Source organism: Camarhynchus parvulus, chromosome 12 (assembly GCF_901933205.1).
Source record: "Camarhynchus parvulus chromosome 12, STF_HiC, whole genome shotgun sequence".
NCBI lineage: Eukaryota > Metazoa > Chordata > Aves > Passeriformes > Thraupidae > Camarhynchus > Camarhynchus parvulus.
Window position 1 is genome coordinate 1,591,197 of NC_044582.1, and position 26,124 is coordinate 1,617,320.

General features: G+C 43.3%; 2 protein-coding genes across 2 annotated transcripts in view; one reads left to right on the forward strand and one right to left on the reverse strand.

Annotated features, from left to right (window-relative positions):
- Nucleotides 1-26,124, reverse strand: part of SYN2 (synapsin II) — a 187,686-nt gene that overhangs the window by 33,313 nt on the left and 128,249 nt on the right. Inside the window, 3 exon segments of the mRNA XM_030956650.1 lie at nt 716-790; nt 6,077-6,219; nt 8,573-8,635. Coding sequence (XP_030812510.1) covers nt 716-790; nt 6,077-6,219; nt 8,573-8,635 — 281 coding nt within the window.
- The window catches only part of TIMP4 (TIMP metallopeptidase inhibitor 4), a 32,306-nt gene continuing 24,096 nt past the window's right edge, over nt 17,915-26,124 (forward strand). Inside the window, exon 1 of the mRNA XM_030956651.1 lies at nt 17,915-18,324. Coding sequence (XP_030812511.1) covers nt 18,165-18,324 — 160 coding nt within the window. The 5' untranslated portion in view covers nt 17,915-18,164. The remainder of the gene's footprint in view (nt 18,325-26,124) is intronic.

The window sequence follows — 26,124 nt, forward strand, 5'->3', positions numbered from 1 at the left end:
GGAAAAGAGGTTTATGGGCTGTGGAGTAAATGAGGGGGGCTGAGAAAAGAGTTCTGAGCTTCAAAGTGCTGCTGCATGAATGTTTTCAACTGGACTGCAGGAATTATCCAGTATAAGAATGGGGAAGAAAAGGAAAAGCACAGTAAACCAAAGCACAGAGCTGGAATGATGGCACAGGGGAAATAAAGCTTCAGTGTATCCCAGCAACAGGGGAAAAAGCCTCACAGTGCACTTCAGTGGAAATTTATAAAATGAAAAGTAAGGAGTTTGGGATTGAAAGTAGAAAAGAGAAATGGGATTTATTTAAATAGGCAAAGTCCAGACTGGAGTGCTTGGTTGTGTAGGAGGATGGTAGGATGCAGAAGGAGGAAAGTTTAAAAGAGGTGTGAGACTGGTGGGTAAGAGAGGGCAAATGAAGCAGGAGCAATGACTGACAGGACAATCTGGAATTCCAGACATTTTCTAGGAGCAGATGTGGATGTAGGAACCCAGGAGCTCATGTAACCCCCAGGTGTGAGTGTGGGTGGGTAACTCTGAAGCCACGTGGAACTCCGGCCTCTGCTCTTTCCCCTGACCGAGAGATCCCTTTTCCCCAAATGAACACAGTGCATGCACTTACTGTGACTTATGTACCAACAATGGGATTCTTTAAAAACCCACTTCCAATAAAACTCTGTTAATTTTTTAATTACCTTTGACACGAGACTCCACTTACTTATCTGACATAGCAATTTGTTCCAGCATGGCAGAGCCCGTGTTTGTCTTCCAGTTCCCGGATATGGAAGTTCTCCTGAAAGGGGGAAAACATTACAAAGGCAGCCAGTGGTTTCACATTCCCATCATCAAATGCCTCTGCTTTTCCCATGAGTGCAGCAGCAGTATTGACACCTTTTCCCCAGCTGGCAGCTTGTAACAGAGCAGCTGAACCATGAGGGGTTGTAAGAGCATTGTCAGGAAAACACTTTGTACTGGAGGTACAAAGAATGGCTGGGAAATTTCTGCTCCACATTTATTTGTTTAAGTTGTTTTCTAAAAATCCAGCTTGCTTTGATGAAGGGGCAGTGTTAGAAATGAGCTGGTGCCAGCTACAAAGGCACTGAATTATCTGTAACACACTGGCACTGCAAAGGTAAATGTCAAGAAGCTTCAGCTTCTCCTTTCAAACCCACCCCACTGTGTCCCAACACTCAAAAAGCAACACATTTTTGTTTCTAACACCTCTGAAGTGATTTCAGGTGTGTTCTGGAGCTGGATTTTGGTTCCTCCTCCAGTGTTCACTCTTTGCTATTTCATGATATAACCTAAACATGCTGTGTCGGTTCACCTTCTTCTGTTTAACCTCTAAGAAAGAAAAAAATCCATGTGAAGGATTTTCTTCCAGGGCTGGGAAGATTACTGCTTTGTGAAAGCTAAATGCTGTACTGGGAACAGGCTATGCATACAAGTTATGAAGTGTTTCCAGTTAGTAAAATCAGGGAACATCTGCAAAGCATTAAAAGTGTATCAGGCAGCAGCCAGAGCTCTCTCTCCATTTCCCATTAAGTTAATTACGAGGGTCAGTAGCAATTGTGGGGGAATGTTGACTTTTCTCTGGGACCCTCATAAAATTTAAAGCATAAAGTTCTTCTGTGATGCCATGTCCTGTGTTGTGGAGAGAAAGAGAGATGGGAAGGGAAGGGAAGGGAAGGGAAGGGAAGGGAAGGGAAGGGAAGGGAAGGGAAGGGAAGGGAAGGGAAGGAAGGGAAGGGAAGGGGAAGGGAAGGGAAGGGAAGGGAAGGGAAGAGAAGAGAAGAGAAGAGAAGAGAAGAGAAGAGAAGAGAAGAGAAGAGAAGAGAAGAGAAGAGAAGAGAAGAGAAGAGAAGAGAAGAGAAGAGAAGAGAAGAGAAGAGAAGAGAAGAGAAGAGAAGAGAAGAGAAGAGAAGAGAAGAGAAGAGAAGAGAAGAGAAGCGAAGAGGTGCTTGTTGAGTGCTGTTGTAAGGAAACCTTACCCAGCAGAGAGGTTGTGTTGTGATTTCTGCTCAGTTTTTTTAGGTGATGTTTATACACATGTGCCTGCTTAAAAATGAATATTTTTAGGCTCATTACTACTCCACACAGACATTTGGCACCAGAGAGAAAAATCTCACAAATCACAGTTCTATCCTCTTGCAGCCTTCTCATGGGAATTCATCAGAGTGCACCCTTTTAGGTGTCTTTTAGGAAGGAAGATGTGACAAATCAGAGGAAATGGTTATCCTGAAGGCTTTTAGCCAGTATTTAGCTCAAGATGCTCAGCTGCAGTGATGGAATCCCAGCGCTAGAGAGAATCCCCACTGACTAGAGGGGAAAAGGTGGCCAGATTTAAGCCCGATTTTCCCTCCACACTGGGAAAAGCTCCTGCAGAAGTCTCCAAGTGGATGCTTGGCTGGCTGTGAGGATGTGGCAGGGGTCAGAGCAGGCCTGGGGAATGCTGTGGACACAGAATTCACTGGTGGGATCTCAGGAGATTGTGAGTTTGACACAGATGAACTCCAGAAGGAGAGATCGTGGTGAACTGATCCAAAACTACCCACCCAGACACCCTAAGCCCTAGAGATGATTTCTGTAATTATATCTATGGAGTATGTAGGTTTCCCACCCTTCTTCACGTCTAATAATTGCCAGGGGCCTTTCACATCATTATTTCCTCCTCTTTAACCAAACACTGAACAATAAATAAAACAACTCCTACACCTTTAAGTGCTTTACACTTAGGCTTAACATGTTTATACTCGATTTGGTCTTTGCAAGAAGGAAGAACTGTTTTAGAATTGCTAAACAATTCATAGTAACTTGAGCTTCCCCCTTTCCAACACCTTCCTGCTTTATTTAGTAGCATTTGCAGTATCCAATCCAAATTGCTGGGACAGGGACTTGTCATCAGAAAAATATGTAGAAATGTCTGCCTACTATTCTTGGGTAGGCAGCCTGCTCTGTGGTTTGATCCTCCAGCACTATTCCTCTGCAGGATGTGCTTTACTTTTGGTTTATTGACCTTTTGATCAAAGAACTCTAAGCCTTGGACTCGCAGTCCTGCTTTTGGAGGGGAGATTTAGATACAGAGCTTTTGTACTTCTGTTTTTCTACATGGTGTGTGACCCTTTTAAACTGGATTTCCTTGAAGTCAGCTGAATGCTGCCCTGGGTGCCCAGGGCAGTTCAGTGTGTGTCACACAGCCTCCAGAGGGGCTGTGGTATTTACAGGGATCCAATCCTGCTTTTTTGGCCATAATCTCTACTGACAGACGATAAGCACCAGTGTTTGGTGACTCATGGATCCACTTAAACCACAATTTCCCACAGAATTATAAACCCGAGGCTCTTAATAACTCTCTTTAAACTACAAAAACAAATGTTCAGCTGGTATTTTTTTGTGGTGGCTCTCTAAGTGCTCTGTTCCTGTGTCACAGAGCAAAATGAGAACCAGATGTAGAGCAATATTCTACTGACATCATGTATATGTATGTGCACATGAAGAATTCTTCAGACATTTGGTAAATCTTCTCCTTTCCACGCTGCTTTGTAATAATGAGCCGTATTTCATTTTGGTGTGTGATTTAAGTGCATGAAAGAATCTGGACAAAAAAATGATCACTAGGCTTTTAGCATTTGGATGAACCCAGAGTTGCTGAGTAGAAACTTAAAAATAAATAAAAAGGTAGGAGGAACAGGCTGTCATTTTAACTTATTTTTGCTGTCCCTTAGGCCAACTGCTCCTTCTGCAGAGAAGAAACATTTATGTTTCAGAATGATAAATTTACCGTGGTTGACTCTTCCAAAATTATTCCTGATGCTGAACAGCATTTAAATTTCAAGTCAAAGGGGAAAAAAAAAGTGAGGCTCTCTTCTACAAAATGCTGTGGTCCAATTTCTATCACAGAGGATGAGCCCAGTGCTGCAGCTGGTACCTGGCCATGCATTGGAGCCATCAAGCGCTGGGCCTTATCCCTTTCCCACTCACACTAAAGTGGGAAAAATCAGCTCTTTTAATTTGGGAAGGGGAAAGATGGGCAGCACAACACAAGGAATCTGCCTGTCAAAGCACTGACAGGAGAGAAAAGAGAGAAAAAGAGAGGAAAGCCCCATGCAGGCCTGCAGAGTGGCCTGGGAAGGTGTGTGGGGAGAAGAGGGCTGGGAATGGGAGCAGGGCCAGAGCCAGGCTGGGAATGGCTCTGAGGGGGATCCAAGGGCTGAGGGACGTCCTGGGGACATCCTGGGAATGAGAACAGCTCTGGCATGAGGGGACAGGACTGAGGGACAGGGAGGTTGGAGCAGGCTGGGAACACAGCAGGACTGGAGCATGGCATGGCCCAGACAGGGGGACAGAGGGGACACTGGTGGGGCTGCCAGAAAAGCAGGATGGGATCCTCAGAGAGGGGAAAGTCAGCTCTGGAGCAGCAGTGTGAGACAAACCCACAGAACTGGAATGAACCCTCCTGGGAAAGCTGGGGGATAAAAGCTGTAGCATCTGCTTAAGGGTCTGGAGCCTGCAGGGAGAGGTGGGGAAGGCCCAACACACCTGAGTTCCACAGGGGGCTGAAATCACAGTCCTGTACCACCAAAAGCACTGAATATTCCAGAAACCTCTGCATCCTCATGAGCTGTTTGGGTGTCCTGCCTTGGTCACTGTACAACTCACATTCCCAACATGCTGATTTTGCAATGCTCAGTGAATTCTGGGTTCAGAAGCACTGGGTGTCCACACTGAGGGTGGGTCTGACCATGGGAACTGGGCTTCCATCAGATCTGTGCTCTCCTGAGCCCCTCACATGGGAGGCAATGGGGATTTCTGAGCTGTTTTGGGAGTTTTGGGTTTTGGGAAGGCCAGACCTTGGCTGTTCTTTGCCAAGTGCCCCCGCAGTGCCAGGGCAGGGCAGAGCAGCAGATCCTGTGCCAGCAACGTCTGGGTGAGAGCTCCAGAGTGTGTGGCCCTCCAATATCAACCTAAGCAGAGAAATTCTTCCCCTTCTCCCACCCTGGACCAAAGATTCTATTTCCTCATGGCTGTTCTAAATTATTTGGTTCTTAACATCAACCCTGTCTTTTAATTTATAAAGCATTTTATGGATTTGCTTTAACCCCGCTCCAGCTTCAACTTCTCTCAGTGTTTATGGTTTGCTTGCAATTCTTTACTGATAAAGAACCTGACTGTACCTTACAAATGATTTACAAGGATTTGCTGATCCCTCCAATGTTCAGGAGTTCCTTGAGAAATATCCCTGTGTCTGCATGTGGGTGTGGACATGTAACTGTGTATTTTTATCCATGTTCTGGTACATTTTCCCTGCCGCAGGATGGTAAGTGTGAGAGAACAAAGGCATGAGATGACCTAACTTGTCACAAAATGAGAAACAAAATGAGTGTTTGTCAGATTACCCTGCCTGATAATTGAAAGAGAGTAAAAATCTGCACAAACACAGGTATCAGAGCTCAAATGCTCTATCACAGCTGGTTTGCTGCTCCAGCTGAATGTCATCTGTGAAGCTGAAACATCCCCTGAGCCTCTCCTTTAACCATGGCCTTTAAACAAACACCTGGGCTCCAACATGAGAAGAGGTTTTCATGGTGAAGGGCACTGCAAGATTGGATTGTTTCTGTGATGGGTTATGTTGAAAGGAGAGGACTTTGTTCCATTAAAGTGTGACAGTTCAGGTTTGTTTGTGTGAATGAACGCCATCCAACTTATCCTCAGAGGGGAGAAGAAAAATGTGGAGAAAATTTGTCCTTAAATTGATGAAAAGGTACACAGAAATCTGAATTAACAAATCCTCTGTGCAACCAAACCCTCTTCCAACTGCTCCTTTCTTTAAATGAAAATAATGACCACAAGTTAGCAGCAAAACCCCTCTGGCAGGCTCACCTGATGTCTCATCCTCCTCCTCCCAGCCACAACCAACTGATAAAAAGAATTTGGATAAATCCAGAAAGTTCTAAATACTCTTTCCAGAGAGTGTGACACGGGAGGCATCATCTCAGAGACTCCTCCAACACCCTTGAATCTCACTGGTGCTTATCAACTTTGAAACAAAAGCAGGAAAGAACATAAGGATTTGGCTCACATGTATGCCTTGTAGTTACTGCCTATTTTTTGGATCCTGATGTCATATTTGGAGTCTATGAAGGGCTCAGTGGTGGCGTAGGTCTGAGTGAGTGCTACCACGCTGGCTATGTCCTGAAAATCGTAGTGGTTGTCTACCTTGATCTGGAGCCATCAAGCCACAAGAACACAGCACAGACAAAAGAAGAAAAGAGTAATTAGGAATAAAATGTGGAATTCAGTTGCAAACGGCATTCGTGAGAACATGGTTTTGACAACATTAAAAAAAATCTGATACTTAATCTGATTTCTAGGTTCTGTAACAATCCTGCTGTAAAACACCCATTTTTCTAGGCAAAATATTACCTGCTCATTTGGAGAAAGCAATTTGCAGGCACTGGAGTTTTATTTTGGGTTGGTTTTTTGTTTTGGTTTTTGTTTGTTTTTTTTTGGTTTGTTTGTTTTTGTTGTTGTTGTTTTTTTGGGGTTTTTTGTTTGTTTGTTGGGGTTTTTTTGATGTTAGTCAATTATAGATCTTTAGGTCTCAAAATTATTTTTTTAGGTGTGACATGCAATTCCAATGGATGCAGATTCTTGCTGGTTCTGTAAATTGCGCTGGCAACTGAACACATGCGAAGCCCACCAGGAATTTTGACATCATCCCATCAGCTTTTCCCATGAGGGAGGAGCTGAAGGGTCCTGATATCCTGGGGAGGGCAGGAGCACAGGGAGCAGATTTTATTCTCATTTTTCCATGATTCTCATTTTCCCCTCTGCTCTGAAGGAGTTGGGCTTTCCAGGGGTGGGATTTCCAGGGCTTTCCAGGGGTGGGATTTCCCAGGTGTGGAACGCTCTGCTGAGGTGTGAGTGACACTAAACCATCAGCTTTACACCTTGAAGGAACAGGGGCACGAACAGGTGGGGAATGCTGATCTAGGGGAGAGGAGAAGCAGATTTTGGAGGGCAGAGGGAGGACAGAGACATCACCTCTGGACAGGGAGGACAATCCTTGTGGAGATTAGAGCTGGGCAAGCAGGAGTGAAAGGGGCAGAACAGGGAAGTGGGGCTCTGATCCAAAGGGCATTTCAGAGTGGTGAGGAGCAGGCAGGCTCAGGATTGCCCATGGTGTCCAACATGAGGAGTTTGCAGCTCTTTGCAAGCCCAGCACCCCCTGGTTGCTTCTCCTTCTCCTGGGACTGGAGAACCTGAGGGCCACGGCTGGGAGGTGGGACAACAAATGGAATTTGGTGGAGATAAAAGCCTGAAGTCTAAGTATTTGCCCTCAGCTCTCTGATGGAGAAAGACACAGAGTAATTTGCCATCTGAGAGCCAAAAACCAGACATGAGGCCTGGTTTCAGCTTGATTTTCTGAAGACTGACTGGCCTGTGTGGGTTTAAGTGGGACCTCTGGAAATGGGACTGCCAGCAGTGCCCTCAGGGAGGGTTGGGCTTCCAGGGGAACCTTCCTCCGCTCTCAGATTGCATTCAGTCTTGGAGGGTTTGAAATATTTCATAGCTGAAAGGAAAAATTATTTCTAGACATTTGATATGAAGAACATTTCTGTGCATTATTTCCCCTTTTCTCTAAATGAGAGGTGAATATCCAAAGTACAGCATAAACATTCTAACACTTCACATATGCAACCCACAGAAAGTGCAGTTTAATTAGTGGTTCACTCTGCCCTCAATTAAATTGGCTGCTGGACTTCCAATCATTTACTAAATATGAAACAAAGCAAAACAGTCATAGGCAAAAAATAACATACAGTACAAGTTGTAATTAAATCATTTTTCTATCTGAAAATAGTGGCAAATATTATGTTCATGGAGCTTTGGAGATTCAGGGTGATAAAGGTAACTATTCTCTGATTAACTGATTTAAAATCTAACCACTTCTAGCCCTGAAGTGTTTTCAGAGAGTGAAGTTACCCTGCAAGGACTAGGAGTTGGCACTGATAGCAGTGAAACTGGGATTTAAATGCTCTCCCACTGGCCCTGCACTGTGAGATAAGTGACACCAAAACATCTGTACTCACCACTGAAATGCAATTACTTTGGAGAAAGAAAGCAGCAGTTATACAGAGGTATGAAACAATCACAGACAGCACATCAAGATAGGAAATCAACGTTCAGTACCAAGCTGAAACCAACAAAGAACCAAGGCAAAACCTTCCCACACTCCCAGCTCCAAAAAGTCGGATTGTGCAACAGACCTTGACTCTTGAAGAATTTCAGTGCAGACAATACATTAATAAACAAGGTTTTGCTTGCAGAAAGCATCTCAGCACAGTTCAAAGCACATCCCACACAGGGCAACTCTCAAACTGCAAAGGCCAAGTCGTAAAAGTACTTTGGGCATAATTTTCCTAGAAAGAGATGCTTTCTTTGCATGGACAGGCAGAGATTTGCAAAGGGGGATCCAAGACACAGATAAAGGTAAAATCTCAGGGGAGGAAGGAGCATGCACAGGTAAGGGACAAACCCCAGGCTCCCAACATGCAACAAATAGCATCTGCACCTTTCCCATGCCTGAGTGAGCATGTCCAATCTTCACAACAACAGGAAAGGTTGGCATTGTGAGCTGGGGGAACAAAACAGGAGCATTAGAGAAGAGAGAGACCATGAGATGAAACAGCATCATCCAGGGCAATTATTCAGACATGATCATAATGTGGCCAAAGCTGTTCTGGCCATGTGGAGCCTCAAACTGTTAATCCTCTGTGTGCTGGTGACTTGCTGGGTGTATTTTCTGAGCACAGCGCTATTCCTAATACAGCCAATTGGTGTTCTTAACTTTCCTTAATCTTAACATTTTTTGTCTGTCTTTTAACTTCACTTTTTAAACTGAATTTCTGCTGTTTCCTATTTTAAGTTTAAGGTTGGCATTGTGAGCTGGGGGAAACAAAACAGGAGCATTAGAGAAGAGGGCGATCATGAGATTAAACAGCATCATCCAGGGAGATTATAGAAGCATGGTCATAATGGAACCAAAGCTGTTCTGAGCCTCAAACTTCTCATCCTCTGTGTTCTGGTGACTTGCTGGGTGTATTTTCTGAGCACAGTGTTATTCCCAACACAGCCAATTGGTGTTCTTAACTTTCCTTAATCTTAACATTTTTTGTCTGTCTTTTAACTTCACTTTTTAAACTGAATTTCTGCTGTTTCCTATTTTAAGCTTAGCTTCTGTGTTTTCTGGCCCACAAACTCACACTCTCCAAGGCTGTAATCAGCAATGTTGCCATATTAACCACCTTTTCCCCTTCATTTCCACTATTTAGCAGGGCTGTAAATACATTTTCTGGCCACTTATGAAAGCAGTGATGTCTAATTCACAAAAACTTGCTTTAAAGGCAGCTCCTAGCTTGTGTTCCAGAATATCTGAGTTTTCTAGGGAAGGCTCCAGCTTCTGCCCAGAATGCAGGGAAAAACTTGGAATAATCCAACCACTGAGTAGGAAATCAAATATACAGAAGCATATGAAAACACTTTATCCACTGAAATGGGAATGTTTCTGTCTCGCAAGAAGTGCTGTGGATGACCACTTTTACTTCCATCATTCACTTAGAAAAGTTTGAGATCTCCCAGTCATGGCCATGGTTGGCACTGCTTTTTTCACTTAAAATTTGCACCTATTGAACCTGTATCACTCAAGCACAAACCTCATTTCACAGAAGAGGTTTATAACTAGAAATAAAAAGCTGAACACCTTCAACATGTAACTAAACTGGGCAGCAGCAGGACAGTGTTACAGGCTCCAAACCCTCCCTTTAGTGCCTCATTCCAGCACAGTAAATACAGTCAGAGGCAAAGCTGATGGTCTGGAACATAAACTACGAATTGTTGGAGGCTTTATGAGACACTGGCTGGTTTCAGAATGACCAGAAGCACTTGCATTACACAGTAAAGGTCACCCCTACAGGAATTTAGGAATGAAGTTCTTGCTAAACTGCAGCAACCAAAGTTCCTGCTTAGTCAACATCCAGTCACTGCTGTATCACTTTCAGATTTTAAACCAGGCCCTTTTTTTTTTTCAATTCTTGAGGGTAGGAGGGGAACAAATCATTGCCAGAATGGAGATTCATCAGGGCAGCAGCACATTTCTGTGTCTGAGCTGCAAACCACTGCAGTGGGGTTTGTCATGGAAATGCTGCAGACCTCTGAGCACAGCAGTGCAGATGGCACTCCTGTAATTAACAGGGCCACGGATCTTCCTGTGATCCCACAGCTGTGGAATCCTCTGGGGCCCACAGCAGCCAACACATCTCACATTAAAAAAAAAAAAGGAAAAGAAAAAGAAAAAAAAGTGCTTTCTCCCTCAGAAAAGTGCAGTAACATCATTTTCTCTGGACCCTGATCCTGAGATTCCATGTTCTCCACCATATCCCAACACAGACTGAGGGAACAGGCTCTGGATGCTGCAGCTAAAACTTCAGAGAGGAAAAAACCAGGCAGGCAAATTTCAATAATGCCAGCACTTCTCTTGTTTGTAGCTGTCTCTGGGACAGGTTCATGAAGTTCAGCAGTTGTTATTTTGGGGTTTGAGCATCTTTTCCTTTATTCCTGCCCTGATTTTATTTATCCCAGTTTTCCCTCTGCCATGGTGCAGCACCTCTCTGCCACCAACCCATGGCCAGGGGATTGTTCTGCCAGTGAAACCTGAAATGTCCCATGGAAATGAAAGAAAACCTGACCTGAATCCTCCCCTCCCATTCCCAATCTGCTCTTTTTCAGGCACTCCCCAGACTATTCCTGCATTTCATGAACATTATATGTGATACAAGAGTGATAGTGACAGTGAAAATTTAGCAGCTCCATGGATTTCCCTTTAATCTCCATTATAATTACTGATAATTATCATTTGTATTATAATTATTTCTATAAAAGCTGTTTGCTTTGTAAAGTATCACTGAGGGGAAAAGGCCATTTCACAAAAATATTGTGGATTTTTGGAAAGCTTTCTTAAAATCAGGGAAGTAAAAATTCTACAAATCCTAAACATTCTAAAAATTCTACATTCTAAAAATTCAGGCATTTAATTCTGGCAATTAAAAACTGAGGGGAAAACCCCAAAGAGCAACCAGAGAAATTGAGAGACCTGCCGAGTTCATAAATGTGAGAGATGGAAGGGTCTGCACTGCATGAGCCCTTCCACACACATAAAATATACACAAAATACAGCAGAATAAAAAATAGGATTAGCAGGAGTTCTAACTTAAATAGCAAGGCAAAAAACTACCATTATTAATTAGACAGAAACCAGAATACTTGGCCAAGGTAGAATAAAATTTTCAAAATGTATAGTCATATATGAATATGACTGGACTGGTAATAAATATTGGTAGCAACTGGAAAAACTCCTGGCTGCTAGTGGAACACATATGCAAACAGCTGAGGAACACACTGACATTGGCCAATCCAATGCCATTAATCAAAATAACAACCGTGAAAATTCAAATTTTATCCAGGGAGGATAAATGTCACTTCTAGGTGAGCATGAAACTCTAAAAAGTCAGTTCATTTCACTATTCCCTTTTTGATGTCACAACAGCAAGAAAAAATTATTATTAATTATGGTTTCTTAGCCTTTCATCTGCTAAGATGAAACTTTTAATATTTAAGAATTTTCTGTACCATGAGCTTAAAAGACAAATACTTTATTGTATCAATCTTCAGGATCTGACCACTTAAAGATTTCATAACGGTTCGTAGCTTGTTTTTACTGTAGAAAGGAATATTCTAGTTTGATAAAATTCCACAAAACCTCCAGTATCACCCTGGCTGATCTGTGGTGCAGGTGATTCAGTGACCCGGTAGGTGGCTACAGAATTAACCAGCACAGTTCCCATCTGGATTGGTGTTTGCATTTTTCCACATGGAGGGGAGATCCCTACCCTCCCCTACTGCAGAAATTTCCTGGAGTTTCTAAGTCTGGTTAATGGAGTGTTACCCTGTGATTAAAAGTCTATTAATTTAAAATAAAACCCTCACATTTCAGCTTCATATACTATGGTGCTCAATGGTTTATAAGTTCTACTGCAATTTAAATATTTTTGAACAATTTCAATGCAAGCTGGTTTTTTTTCCCCCCAAGAGATATAATTTGAATTCTTCTAACCTTTACTTTGAATTCTTTTAACTGAGACGTAGTGTGAAATATAATCAAAGACTTCTATAAAAATAGAACCAGGCAAAGATTATCTGCAAAAAAAAAAAGGGTAAAAAAAAACCCCCTCTGCTGGCAACAATACAGACAACAGAGTTTTCTGAAGGTGGTATTCACCCTGCTTTCATGTCCTCGGGGTTGAGCTGACTAGAAAAGCCACAACAGGAATAAAAAAAAAAAGAGGGGGCGGAGAAGCAGTGACAAAAAAACCCCAGATGTTGCATAAACATGACTTACCTCAAGTTCAGTGTTTAAATATTTATCTTTCCAATAATCCCCAAGCAAAGTTCATTTAACCGCTCTAGTTCCATGTAATTTATTTGTGGAATATGCATCAGCCTAAATCTAATTTTGCTCTGCTTACTTTGGAGAAAGGAAATTAAAAGTGAAATAACGAAGGTGGCCTTTTATTCATTTTTTTTTTTTTTTTTTCTTTCCCAGAAACAGGCAGGAAGAGCCCTAAATCAATAAACAAGCAGCAGATGTACTTTCTCTGGTCTGTTTGGTTTGCAGAAAACACAATTTCCAGATCAAGTGGGGGCTCAGCCAGGCAGCAGCTCCGTCAGCAGCAGGGCCAGCCCAGCCCTGGCCTCTCAGCACAAAACCCCACCAGCTGCTGGCCTCAACAAACACAGGCACAAGTTTGGGGATGTGGAGCCACACTTTCCCCTCGGCAGCTAAAAGTGGGTGTAAAACTCTCTGTGCAGGGAGTGAGGTTTAATATCCCCGAGCCAAGGGGCAGGCTGAGGTGATTTGTGTTATCTTTTCAGCTAGGGCAGAGAGGAAATAAAAGTGCAAGGGGATAAAAAGAGTAGAGCTTAAATTTATTACTGGGAGAGGAAATTGTGTCTGATCTGTGAGTCCTTGACCCAAAATTGAAGGCTGAAGTGGTTTGTGAGCTGAGTGCAGCCCAGGTCCCAGGGCCACCTGAGTTCCCAGGGACACCGGCGGGGATTGGCGCAGAACTGGAAGTTCTGAGCTCCCTCTGACACTGCCACCACCACCTGGGGAGGCTGGAGCTGCACAGAGCAGCCCCCTGTGCCCCCTGAAATCAGCCAGGGCTGGAGAGGATCCTGGGTTATGGGGTGACTCCCCCAGACCACCAGGAGATCCCCCTAAAACACCTTTGTCCCCACAACTGGCGTGCGCTAAAAAATCCCAGTGATCTAGATGAACACAGAGGGATCTGATGGCAGAAAGTCTGCTGGTTAAAAATCCCTGATTTTTATCTCTGCTAAAAATCCCAGTGACCTAAATGAACACAGAGGGATCTGATGGCAGAAAGTCTGCTGCTTGCAAACCTGCACAGCATGAAAACAGAAATTGTCATTAGGAAGGAAAACACAAAGTGTAACTGCAGTGCATCAATGCGAGCAGCTCCCACAGATCCCTGGAAGAAACTCTGAAGACAAAAACTCTGCAGAAACAAATTCTATTTTGATTTTGGCGTGTCAGTGTTTAATTCATCCTTCCACCAACTGTTTGGAAAACTGCTGCCTCAAAAGCCAAGTGACATTTTGCCACCTTACAAAACAATTACCCAAATTGCTGTGCCTATAAACTGTAGGGATTTTTTGCTGTAGTATTTCAGAGGTGACAGCTCGAAATTCCCTCCTGTTTGAAATAGGCTGTAGCTCATACAGAGGTACTGGAATTTCAAATCCATAAAAGCTCGCCTACTTTGTAAAATACTATTCTGAATTTTCAACATGATTGTACAGGATGTGTCGTGTGACTTCATCAGGTAAAATGAAAGTAGATTTTAGAGGTAACTGCAATGCCAAAGGAGAACCAGGGAGGAAAGAAAAGAGTTAAAGCATTGAGTAGGCAACAGATAAATTCTGGGTTGTTGGAATCTCAAATGCCAAGAACTCTCAGAACCTTGGGCCTGTAAGCCAAATCTTAGAATTAAACCCAAGATTTGATCTGAGACCTTGGAAAAGGCTCCCACAATTGAGTGCTAGAAGCAACAATGTGGATTTATAGTTTAAAGCAGAGACACGTTAAACTAAGTAAAAGACAGTTTAGAGCTTTAGAATTTAAAATATAGAAAAAATAAAAGTAGTTACAAAGGTAAACAAGGAGTTTAGAATGCAGCACTGTAGGTTTGTGTGTCATAACATGATTGGCTAAGAAAGCTTACAGTGTAGCATGAATCCATAAAATGAAATATTTGAAGATTAGGTCAAAAACATTAAGATCCTTGTTAGTAGTGTTTATATATATATATATAATATATATATTAATAACTCAAAATTATAATAATTATAACCTATATATATAAATTATATAAAAATATATATAACAATAACTCCTTAAAAAGTCTTGTCACTAAGGGTCTTGTGACCTTCTAAACCATGCTGTAATGACATGAACCAAACTCACCCTTCCTACCTGTCAAAAGATAAGAAAAATAAACCACATCATCAGAACAATTCAGAGGGCCTGTCTCAAATTCCTTCCAAAGTTCCCCACAGGTGAATTAACACAATGGGTGTGGAAAATCCTGTGTGCTACCATTCCCAAATAAGATTCATTTGCCGCAATGAAGAGAAAATCAGATTGATATGGATAAAAAATTGTACTCTGTGCACTGGGAGAGGCTAAAGCACGGAGCAGGCAGCCCAAGCAGGAGGCTCTGAGTGGACTCAAAGTGCCTGACAGCTGAAGGGACAATTAGGTGGCTGTGGCATGTCCATGACAATGAAAAACCCTTCCAAAATCTGTCTGGACAGTCCCCCTGCAGCTGAGCTCAGTGCTCCTGACCCAGCTCCCAGGCTGAGTGCGAGCTCACAGCCACCAGAGCAATGCTGTGAGCAGCACCAGGATGGACAGACTGACAGCTGACTGACCGTGCTGCCTCCCTGGAAACAGGGGCTGGGCTGGGCAGGCAGCAAGGGCAGGAGGAAATCCAGCCCAGCCAGGCACAGGAGATCCTGCAGCCCTGGGTTATCCCAGAATCCTGGGTTTTCCTCAGCTCTGGGTTACCTCAGAATGCTGGGTTATCCCCAGCCCTAGGTTATCCCCAGCCCTGGGTGTTCCTCAGCCCTGGGTTATCCCAGAATCCTGGGTTTTCCTGAAATCCTGGGTTTTCCTGAAATCCTGGGTTTTCCGTAGCCCTGGGTTATCCTGCAGCCCTGGGTCACCCCAGAATCCTGGGTTTTCCTGAAATCCTGGGTTATCCCCAGCCCTGGGTTATCCTGAAATCCCGAGTTTTTCTCAGTTCTAGGTTATTCCCAGCCCTGGTTTCTCCTCAGCCCTGGGTTATCCTGAAATCCCGAGTTTTTCTCAGTTCTGAGTTTTCCTAACCCTGATTTATCCCCAGCCCTGGGTGTTCCTTGGCTCTGGGTTATCCTGAAATCCTGAGTTTTCCCCAGCCCTGGGTTATCCCCAGCCCTGGTTGATCTCCAGCCCTGGTTATCTCCAGCCCTGGGTTATCCCCAGCCCTGGATTATCCTGAAATTCTGAGTTTTCCTCAGGTCTGGGTTATACCAAGCCCTGGGTCATTCCCAGCCCTGGGTTATCCTGAAATCCTGAGTTCTGGTTTCTCCCCAGCCCTGGGTTATCCCCAGCTGGGGGTGTTCTTGCAGCCCTGGGTTATCCCCAGCCCTGGGTTATCCCGAAATCCCGAGTTTTTCTCAGTTCTGGGTTATTCCCAACCCTGGTTTCTCCTGCTGCCAGGGGCCGAGGGCAGAGGAGGGATGGGCAGTGGGAAGGGCAGGAAGCCCCCGGGGCAGAGCTGCCCCTCCCCACTCAGGGGGATGGCCCTCATTCATTCCTCCATCACCTGTCACCTCCAGAGAGCAAATATCCCAAATTCTGGGGTCCAGGGGAATCACCCAACAGCAGGAACCCAGGAGATTTAGTGCAGGACTCTTGTTAGAAGGCAATCAATGATGGTAATTAATGCCCACACTGCTGTTGGTGGGCACTAATAATTGGAAAAAACAAAAGAAAAACATACATTCTACACGTTCAGTTGAAAGTATTTAATTCTCTTTTATACCCAGAAGATAGTGGACAACTAATTTGTAACTTGTCATAAAATAATTTTTAAATTTTGTTCTGAGCATAATATTCTGCTATTGATTATATAATTAATTTGATTGTGCTAGGTAGAAAAGTCTTTAGGACAACCAGAACATAGTTGGACATGTTGTTCTGGAGAATCCTGGACAAAATGTGCCTTAGGGACCAGTAGAGAAGAGTGTTTGCCCAACATATTTCTTTATAATTTGCATTTTGTGAATTCGATTTGATATTGAATTTGATCAAATTGGTCTATTTAGATCATCTCTAACAGCAGCCCTGGGATGGAAACCAATCAATGGCTCCCAATTAACTCCTTCATCACTTCCCAGTCCGAGGTTTGGGAATTGCAGTCCCAGAGGGGCTGACCCAGGCCCTGGCAGCCCTGCCTGGGGGTTTTCCTGCCTCCTGCAGCTGGAACTCCCCTGCAAGCTTCCAGCCCTTCTCATCCCTCCCCTCCCATGAAAGAAGTCCATTTCTCCTAGGTAAGAACAGAGATGTTAACAGGTCTAAATTATTTTCAGGTGTTAGTCCTGGGCTGGGATCCAATCTTATGATTTGAAGCCAAAACTTTAGACTGGAAAAGTAAAAAAATCCAAGTGTGGCTGTGTGAAATCAGGACATTTTGTACAGGATTCCTGGCTCAGTGTTTGGTGTGGATCTAAAAGCTAAAACCTAGACCCAATTCTAATAATTCTGAATATTTGTGGGTTTTTTTCTAACAGAGAGAGTGTGTCTTGAGGGGGATGGGAATTAAAAAGAAAAATAATCTGAGCACTAATATTTGTGTAACTGTTCAGAAATGAAATAAATCTGCTGCTGTAAAACATGTACACTTCTCTCTAAAGGTAACAAGCTGCTTTGGGCACACCTAAACCTCAGCCTGAACAAAATACATTTTCATGAGCCTGGATTGGAATGGTTCAGGTCATGTTGATGAATTTTCAATTCCTAGGCTTGATTTGGGTTGTGACAAAACGCAGGATTGTTTAAGCAGCCCTGTCCTGCATGCCAATCCAGAGATGTTCTTTATTACTCTCTAATCAAACCTCGGGTTGCTTCCTCATGGAACATTTTTCTTTATAAAAAGAGGGTGCCCACAGGTTACACACACCCAGATTGCCACAGCAACCAAAGCTCTGAAGGTGAAAAGGATTTCTGAACTCTGCATTTATTCCACTGAATTCCACTTCCAACACCAGCCAGGAAATACACGCACAGATCTGCTCTGAGCAGGATTTGCATTAATAAGGAATGCAGGGAAAGGCTGTACCTCCAAAACACACCACAGGGATACTTTTCCTTGCTATTCCAAATGAAACCTGCCATGAAATAATTTCGTTTCAAATGCCTTTTATTGTGGCTTTGATTTGTAATTGGTTATTCCCTGTAACCAGCGATGCTGGAGGCTCACAAGCAGAGCATTGAGAGGTTTCCTGTCCATGAATGAAGTTCTGTCCCGCCTGCGAACGGGGACGGCAGCTCAGCAAAGTGCCCAGAAGCGCAGGGGAAGATCGGGAGCTTAACACAGGACAGCTCTGTTTACTCGCCCAAAATAAGATCGCAGGGCTGCCTTTTAAATCCAAACTGCACGCAAACTCACTCGGAGGAGATGAAACGCTCCGAAAATCCGCTTCAGATCCGCGTAAAAGCCGGTTTTGTGGGAGCTCTTTGGCCATGACCATTTCCACTCCCGAGCTTCTTCGGGACGATGTCACCAATAAATGAGCTTTGAAGCGCGGGAAGGCGGAGCCGGGGCTCGGCGCCGGGGCCATAAATACGAGGGTCCCATGTCCGGGTGTTTTGGAGGCAGCGAGCACCGGCAGCGCTCGGAGCGAGCAGCGTTTGGTGTCCCGAGCATCCCTGAGCATCGCAGCGCGGCCGGGACAGCGCGGCAGAGCCTTTCCCCGTGCGGAGCATGAGCCGAGCGGGCAGCGGGAGCCCCGGGAGCAGCCCCGGGGGCCGAGGGGCCGCGCTGGCGCTGGCGCTGTGCGCGCTGTGCGCGCTGCCCGCCGCCGTGTCCGCCTGTAGCTGCGCGCCCGCGCACCCGCAGCAGCTGCTGTGCGATGCTGCGCTCGGTGAGTCCGCGCCCGCGGAGCCTCCGCGGGGCTCTTCTGCAGCCAGGGCAGCGGGGAAAGGGCTGGTGGGAGCTGTGCTGCACTGCCCCTAACGCGGGGGGATTGGTGCCGGGCGTTGCTCTGCTTCCCGCGCGCTGCCAGAAGGGTTTGTGGTTATAAATGGCTGGGATTGCTGGGTTGGAGAGTGGCTTTTTATTTATTTTTTATGTGGTTTTATCTATTTTATATCTATTTTATATCTATATCTATATATCTATATAACTAGATAACTATATAATCTATAAATCTATAAATCTATATATCCATAAATCTATTTATCTATATACCTATATATCTATATAATCTATAAATCTATATATCTATATATCCATAAATCTATATATCTATAAATCTATATATCTCTATACCTATATATCTATATATCTCTATAACTATATAAAAATATATCTATATATCTCTAAAACCCATTTATATTAGAAATATATGATATCATATAAAATGGGTTTTATAATGGTTATTATAAAAACCATTTTATGTTATAAATATTATATATAATCATATTCCCGTATCATATATGCATCATATATATTAATGTATTAATGTCCTTCCTATATATTATATAATTTATGTATTATCGTATATTTTGTGTATTTTATATCTATTATATATAGCAGATATTTCTATGCTTTATATGGGTTATATATTTTGCATATAACATCTGTTTTATATATTTGTAGATTAGGTCCTAACTTAGATAATACCTGAGCTTTCAAATATCGACTGCTATATATAGCAGTATCTGCTAGGTATAAAATATTCTGTCTAAATATGCCTGTAATGTGTAAACTGCTCATATAGATATTTGTATAGCACTTCAGGGAAAAAAAAAAACAAAACAAAAACAAATCAAAAAATTGAAGAAAACCCCAAAAAACAAAAGCACCACAAAATATAAGTCCCCAGTGGTAACCTGCTGAAACTTTTGAGCTTTGTTCTGCTATTCTGTACTTCCTTTAATTTATTCTTGGGGTTTTCTGTCATTTTCTGGAGCAGGAGGCTGATGGGCCCTTTATTTTGTGCAGATAAAGTGGCTGCAGCAGCTCTGTGTGAGCGTAACTCTCCAGCTTTGGGACAATTGTGCCTCATGACAGCCAGGCAGCACCACGGTTGTCAAACAACTCATAGAAAGAGCCTAAAGATCCCAAAATTAGGCTGCAGAGGGATGAGAAAATGTGACATTTTGAGAAAATGTGACATTTTGCAGCCTTTTGATTTCATTGAGCTCAGGCTAAGGCTGGTTAGCTTCCATGGGGTGTGAACAGTAAATGTAGAACATGAGTTTCCAAAGTGCCACAGAATTAGCATCTCTATGGGGCAGGCAATACCTTCTGCATACTGATTCATTGCTTTTATGCCCTGACAGAAAATCTTTGTGGCCATGACAAACTCTGAGCTCTGTTTGTGGCCATCAGTTAAATTGGTTTTTAATCTGCCCGTGCTCAGCAATCCCTTCCGTGGAGGTGCCTCCACCAGGCATTACACACTTGGGGTGTTGAAGGAGTGAAAGGAAATAAAAGTTGTGCTACAACTAAATATTTGTGCACTGGACTGTGCACGAGAAAGTGACAACTTTTCAACAGACTTCATGTAAAAATTTTCCAAAATTAACAAATTTACGGTATAGAGGAAACTCAAAATATTCATCATGGGACACCTTAATGAATATTTTCATTCATAGGGAAGCCATTCTGATGATCCAGATTAGTATTTACACATTTCTTAGATGTATTTTACACATAGGAACTATATCATGCTACTTTTAGCTTTTCTACTATATCATGCTACTTTTTATTTAAATACTGATGATAGTTTTATGTTACAACGTTTGGACTTATTGCTCAAGCTGTCACTCCTATAAATATTCCTATCCAAGTAAACTTCCTCTTTTGGCTGAGGAATGTTTATGTCAAGGATCCCTTTGTTCACTATTTATACTTTTAAAATACCATTTCTGAATATCACAAAGTGGGAAATGAAGGGAATTCTTCATCCCAAGAAATGCACACATATTTTTATGTGTACATGTACATGTACACACACACACATAAAACCCGCTCTGAGCATTCGTGGCTGAATTCCTGGCTAATCTTTAGCCACAACATTTTGAATAACAGAGTGAAACCCCTTGGAAGGAGCTGGAGTGGAGCTGCCTGCCCTGTGTGGGAGGAAGCTCCAGGGAGCAGCTTGGCACAGCAGCTCCCCCAGGCCCGTGCCAGCAGCCTTTGTGCCCAGGAGAGGAGCTGTGCCCGGCAGGAAGGGGCACCCCGGGCTGCAGCCCTGGCCAGGCACTGCTCATCCCCTGGGAACTGGGGCTGTGCCTCCACAGCTGCCTGGGGACACACCTGTGGCATTGAGGACACACCTGTGGCCTTGGGGACACACCTGTGGCCTCAGGACCTCAGGGCCACCTGGCTCCCAGCTGTGTGCTGAGACTGTTCCACTTCTTCAGTTATTAAATGCATTAATTCATTAAGTTCATCCTGTCTAGCCACAAACACAGCCAAGGACTCCCTCACAGGATTTTCTAGCAGATCTTATTGAAATAAAGATGTCCTGACCCAAAACTCTGCAGTAAAACCAGAGATAAAGTCTCAGGCTTGCTCATGGAGCTACCAACCACCACATGGCCTTCAGCCACTGTGTAAAGGCAATATTTTTAATTTCCTCCAGCATAACTATGATGGAGGTGGAGGGATTGAATTGATGCTCCCTGAACCTCTAATTGAATGTGTGAAACCACTCAGCAACAGCATTTTTGAGAGATCCAAGGAAAAACAAGCCCAGAAATGAATTAAGTCTGGCCAAGCTCTTTTGCTTTGCCTTTTGTTAAGATGGTTGGTGCTGTGACAATTTGTCCCTCACTGCCAGGAAGGTTTTGTGGCTCTAGATGGCCACAGGCAGCAGAACCTGAGAGAGATCAAGGGATGTCTGACAGAACTGGAGTCAGGGAGAGCTCCTGGTCCTGCCCAAAATCAGGGATGGGTGGAGAGGCCTGCAGGGCTGAGGTTGGGCAGGAATGGGATTTGCCAGGGTACATCAGGAGTGCCATCAGTCCTGCCATCTACCTCACCTGGCATTTGTTCATCTTCCCTCAGAGCCTTCAGAGGATGTGATTTTGTGCAGTGTCATTATCACTGCTAATCACAAAGAGGGGGACTATTTTCAAGCTAAGAAGGATTTATTGCTCAGACAAACATCAGTCTCAGGGGCTGTCAGGTTTTAGAGGAACAAGCATTCAGCCACAGCTCAAGGGCAGACGCAAGTTCTTTGTTCCAAGGCAATACAGAACTTTCTAACCCAATGGACAGCTGCCACTGGGTTTATTTTGCTTTTCTAACCCATCACCTTTACTCACTTCCACTGCACTGTGATACTTTTGTCCAATGGCTTCTGTCTCACATGCACACAAATGCTTCTGTTGTAATTCTGAACTCTCAGCTCACTCCACACAGCCCCAGCCCTACACTACAAACCCTTCACCATCTCTCACAGCTTCTCACTTACTTAAGGGATGTTCTTACAACTATAGAACCATAAGTTTATGATTTTTCTGCCTAATATCTGTATATTGTATTTTTACATCAACCCAAGCTTCTCCCAAGGCTGCAGCTCAAACCCTTCAGTGCCTGTGGAAGTTTCTGTTTTTCTGATTCCCACAGTACAGGTTGGAGAAATTGTCATGAGCTTCTCAGTAGTTTTAAATTTAACTCCTCATTTGTAGGAAGTGCCTGGCACCAGGAGATCCACACCTTTTACACAAAAACAGAGACACATCCCTCTTGTGCTCTTCTAAATGCTGCTGAGGCCCTCCTAAAATGTGCTGAGTTCCTTCAGCCCCAGCAAACACCTCTGCTTTCCCAGAGGACTTGCCCTGGGAATGGAGGGGTTTAATTAAACAGATGTCCAGGTTAATTAGCAGTGCTGACCACAATGCCCAGGTTTTCTCCTCATAAAAATGTGGGAAGAGGTGCTGGATAACAAATTCAGTAGTGAGGCCCTGCAGTGCCAAGCCAGCACATGAAAACTCTTTGCATAATTGCCTTTTTTTAGAGAGAAACATGGATGCAATTGAGTTTACCAGATAGTGCCAAGGTAACAGATTTCCCTTTTGCCACTGAATTTGTCATCCTGGCCTCAGTGCTGGACCAATTTGAGCTTCAAATCAGGCAATCTGGAGGCAAAAATGGGCTATGGGCAGCACTGATTCCTTTCTGAAGTCTGGCACTTTGAATTCATGTTGTTTTTTCCCCTTAGGCTATTTTTTGGACAGTAGGAGAAATATGTAAATACTTCACATTTCTTAGCTGTGTAACAGCAGTTCCCTTCAAAGCTGGTTGTATTCTTTCTGATTTAAACTGACTTATTGTCTTCTCTTAAAAAATACATTGAAAATTATATTTTTACTGAACAGCAATGACTAACAGGTCTTGAATACATATATATATGTATAAAATATAGCTTCAGAAGACAGTTCTGCAGCTTTGGAGAAGAGTGGCACATTTCTAAATAGGATGGAAACTTTACAGCTGGAGCTTGGCAGCATTTTCAGCCCATTAAAATCTCCCAAGATCACAGAGATCAAGCACTGTAAAGATGTGCCAGATGATATATTAAATTTTAATCACATTTAAACATAACAGTACAAATTTTCTTTAAATATGCCAGAATTAAGTTTTCAGAGTCAGCTCTTCTGGGAGATAATCACAATATGGTATTTCTTCATTATTGAGTTTCAAATGAAACCTTCATGACTCAGTGTCCCACAATTTTGCCTCTGTGCCATGTAATATCCAGTTTTGTGCTGGAATGGATTAATTTGTACATTATTAGGTGGGAGGCAATTTCTGCCTGGTGGGAAAAATCAGCTTTGGGGAATGCATTGGAAATGGAGATGGTGCTTGTTCCAAGTGAGGAGAGGAAAGGTGAGCAGTGAAATTCAAGGTTTTAATGTTATTTTATTGTGTGATACACACTGGCCAGTAATGCACATTCCCAGTGCCAGTAATGCACATTTCCAGTGGCAGTAGTGGACATTTCCAGTGTCAGTATTGCACATTTCTGGGGCCAATGATGCACACAATAATTGCACATTTCCAATGGCAGTAATGCACACTCCCAGTGCCAATATTGCACATTCCCAGTGCCAATAGTGCACATTCCCAGTGCCAAAAATGCACATTTCCAATGGCAATATTGCACATTCCCAGTGCCAATAATGCATGTTTCCAGTGCCAGTATTGCACACTCCCAGTGCCAATAATGCATGTTTCCAGTGCCAGTAATGCACATTCCCAGTGCCAATAATGCACATTTCCACTGCCAATAATGCACATTCCCAGTGCCAGTAATACACACTCCCAGTGCCAATATTGCACATTCCCAGTGCCAATAGTGCACATTCCCAGTACCAAAAATGCACATTTCCAATGGCAATATTGCACATTCCCAGTGCCAATAATGCATGTTTCCAGTGCCAGTAATGCACATTCCCAGTGCCAATAATGCACATTTCCACTGCCAATAATGCACATTCCCAGTGCCAGTAATACACACTCCCAGTGCCAATAATGCACATTCCCAGTGCCAGTAATGCACATTTCCACTGCCAATAATGCACATTTCCAATGGCAGTAATGCACATTTCCACTGCCAATAATGTGCATTTCCAATGCCAATAATGCACATTCCCAGTGCCAATAAGGCACACTCCCAGTGCCAATAATGCACATTTCCAGTGCCAATAATGCATATTTCCTGTGCCAGTAATGCACATTCTCAGTGCCAATAATGCACTTTTCCAGTGCCAATAATGCACATTCCCAGAGCTCCTTCCCAATGTGCAGCTGCCATTCCTCAGGGCTCACGCCCAGGAGTGGGAGCTGAAATTCTGCTCCAAGAATTGGGGATTGGGCGGCAGAAATGCTGTACTGGGCTCGTGCTGTTCCAGTTCTGTCCCAAAGAACAGGCAAAACCCACCTGAGTGTGGTTCTTGTGAGGATTTTAGTGGGGAGGGAGCACTGGAGGCACTGGAGGAGAGTGCTGCCAGCTACATTTCCAGAACCAATGAATCTTGTTAAAAGAAGCTAAAATTATAATTATTTCAAAACTGATGTTGGTAGGTTTATGCAGAGGGGCTGAAAATCTCAGCCTTTTCCTCAGCAAGGGACTGAGGAAAAAAGAATTCCAGTCCTGTGTGTCCCACCAGTGCTCAGGAAATCAGTGCTGGCAGGTGGGAATCATCCACAATCATTCTTATACCCACATTTTATATATTCCTATATCCACATTTTGTTATATGACAAATGTTAGGTTCATCAACAGAAATTATGAGAGAAAATGATTGAATTATTGAGAAATTAACCTATCTTTCATCACTTTTGGCTGTACAGTGCCCTGTCAAACTCAGAGAAAAGAAGACCAGGTTTCTTTACTTCTTTAAGTAGAAAAGAAAAAAAATTTATTTTTCTTACTTTTATGCATACTTTTATACATATTAATAGAACTTTCAAATAAAATTTGTAAAAAACCGGGCAGCATGAATTCTAAGAAGTTGTTTAGTTTAAAGGAGCTGCTGATGCATTTAGAGAGAAGAAAAAAATACCTGGCCCCCTGCAAAGGCCCATCACTGGTAAAAATGCCCATGAATGGCAATTCAGGAATAATTGCAGTACACATAAACTGCTGGGTATCACAGCCTGAAACTTCTAAATGCTTTAAAAAATGCAAAAATCCTACAAAACCTGACTCCTCTAGCTGCAGGAATGCGGTGGTGTCAATCCCTGGTTACAGTTCTGTGCCTTTGCACCTGAGTATCCAGTGAAAAACCTGAATATTCCCATTCAGTGAATTCCTGGAATGCTGCTGTGGGAATGGAACTGAGTCCTTCCTTTTGCAGCTAAATAGTGAAAATAACTTTCACTAAAATATTAATTCACTAAATTTCACTAAATTCACCAATTCACTAAATGCCACTAAAATATTAATGAAACAGCTTCCTGGGATGGAGCTTGAATTTCCTATTTGGGAATAGGAAGGGTAAGACCTGAATAATACCTACAAATAACCCTGCATCTGCTCGAGGGTTTAGGAGAGGAGCAAACACTTTGAGTACCTAAAAAATCCGTGGAAATTCAGTTTCCTAACTCACTTTTCACTGCTGAATTCAAGGCTTGAACCACACTGCCAATCCCATGCAACTCTGGGAGATTATTCCCGATATTGTGTGGATGAGTGCCCTTGAGAGCTCTGCCACTCCAGCCTGAAAATGGGGCTGGGGCTGGGAAAACCCAGGCTGAGCTCTCCTTCCCCTGCATTTTCATGGCACTCTTCCCAGCCCTTCAAAGCTGTGCCTGTAAAAGGAGGTGGCATCTCAAAACTGAACAACAGGATGGGATTTTAAGGAGCCAAACCCACTGAGCACAACATTCTTTTCAATTAGGACGTAGCTGAAAAATGTAACTTAATTTTGCTTTAGTGAAAAAAAATACCCCAGAGCTGGTTATTGGGAAGTAAAATGAAATTTTAGAAGAATCGTGCTGCTTGCCTGACTGAGAAGTAACTCAGTCACACCAACTTGTTGCTGAGTGTGCTCTAAATTCAGGAGAAAAAACTGAAAAATCTGAGTTACTTTTATTTAAAATCATTTGTTGTAACTCTGGGAAACTGAACCCCATCATTTCAAAAACAACATTCTACACACACTGAGGGCAGAAACAAAACTCAAGCTTAGAAACAAAGACT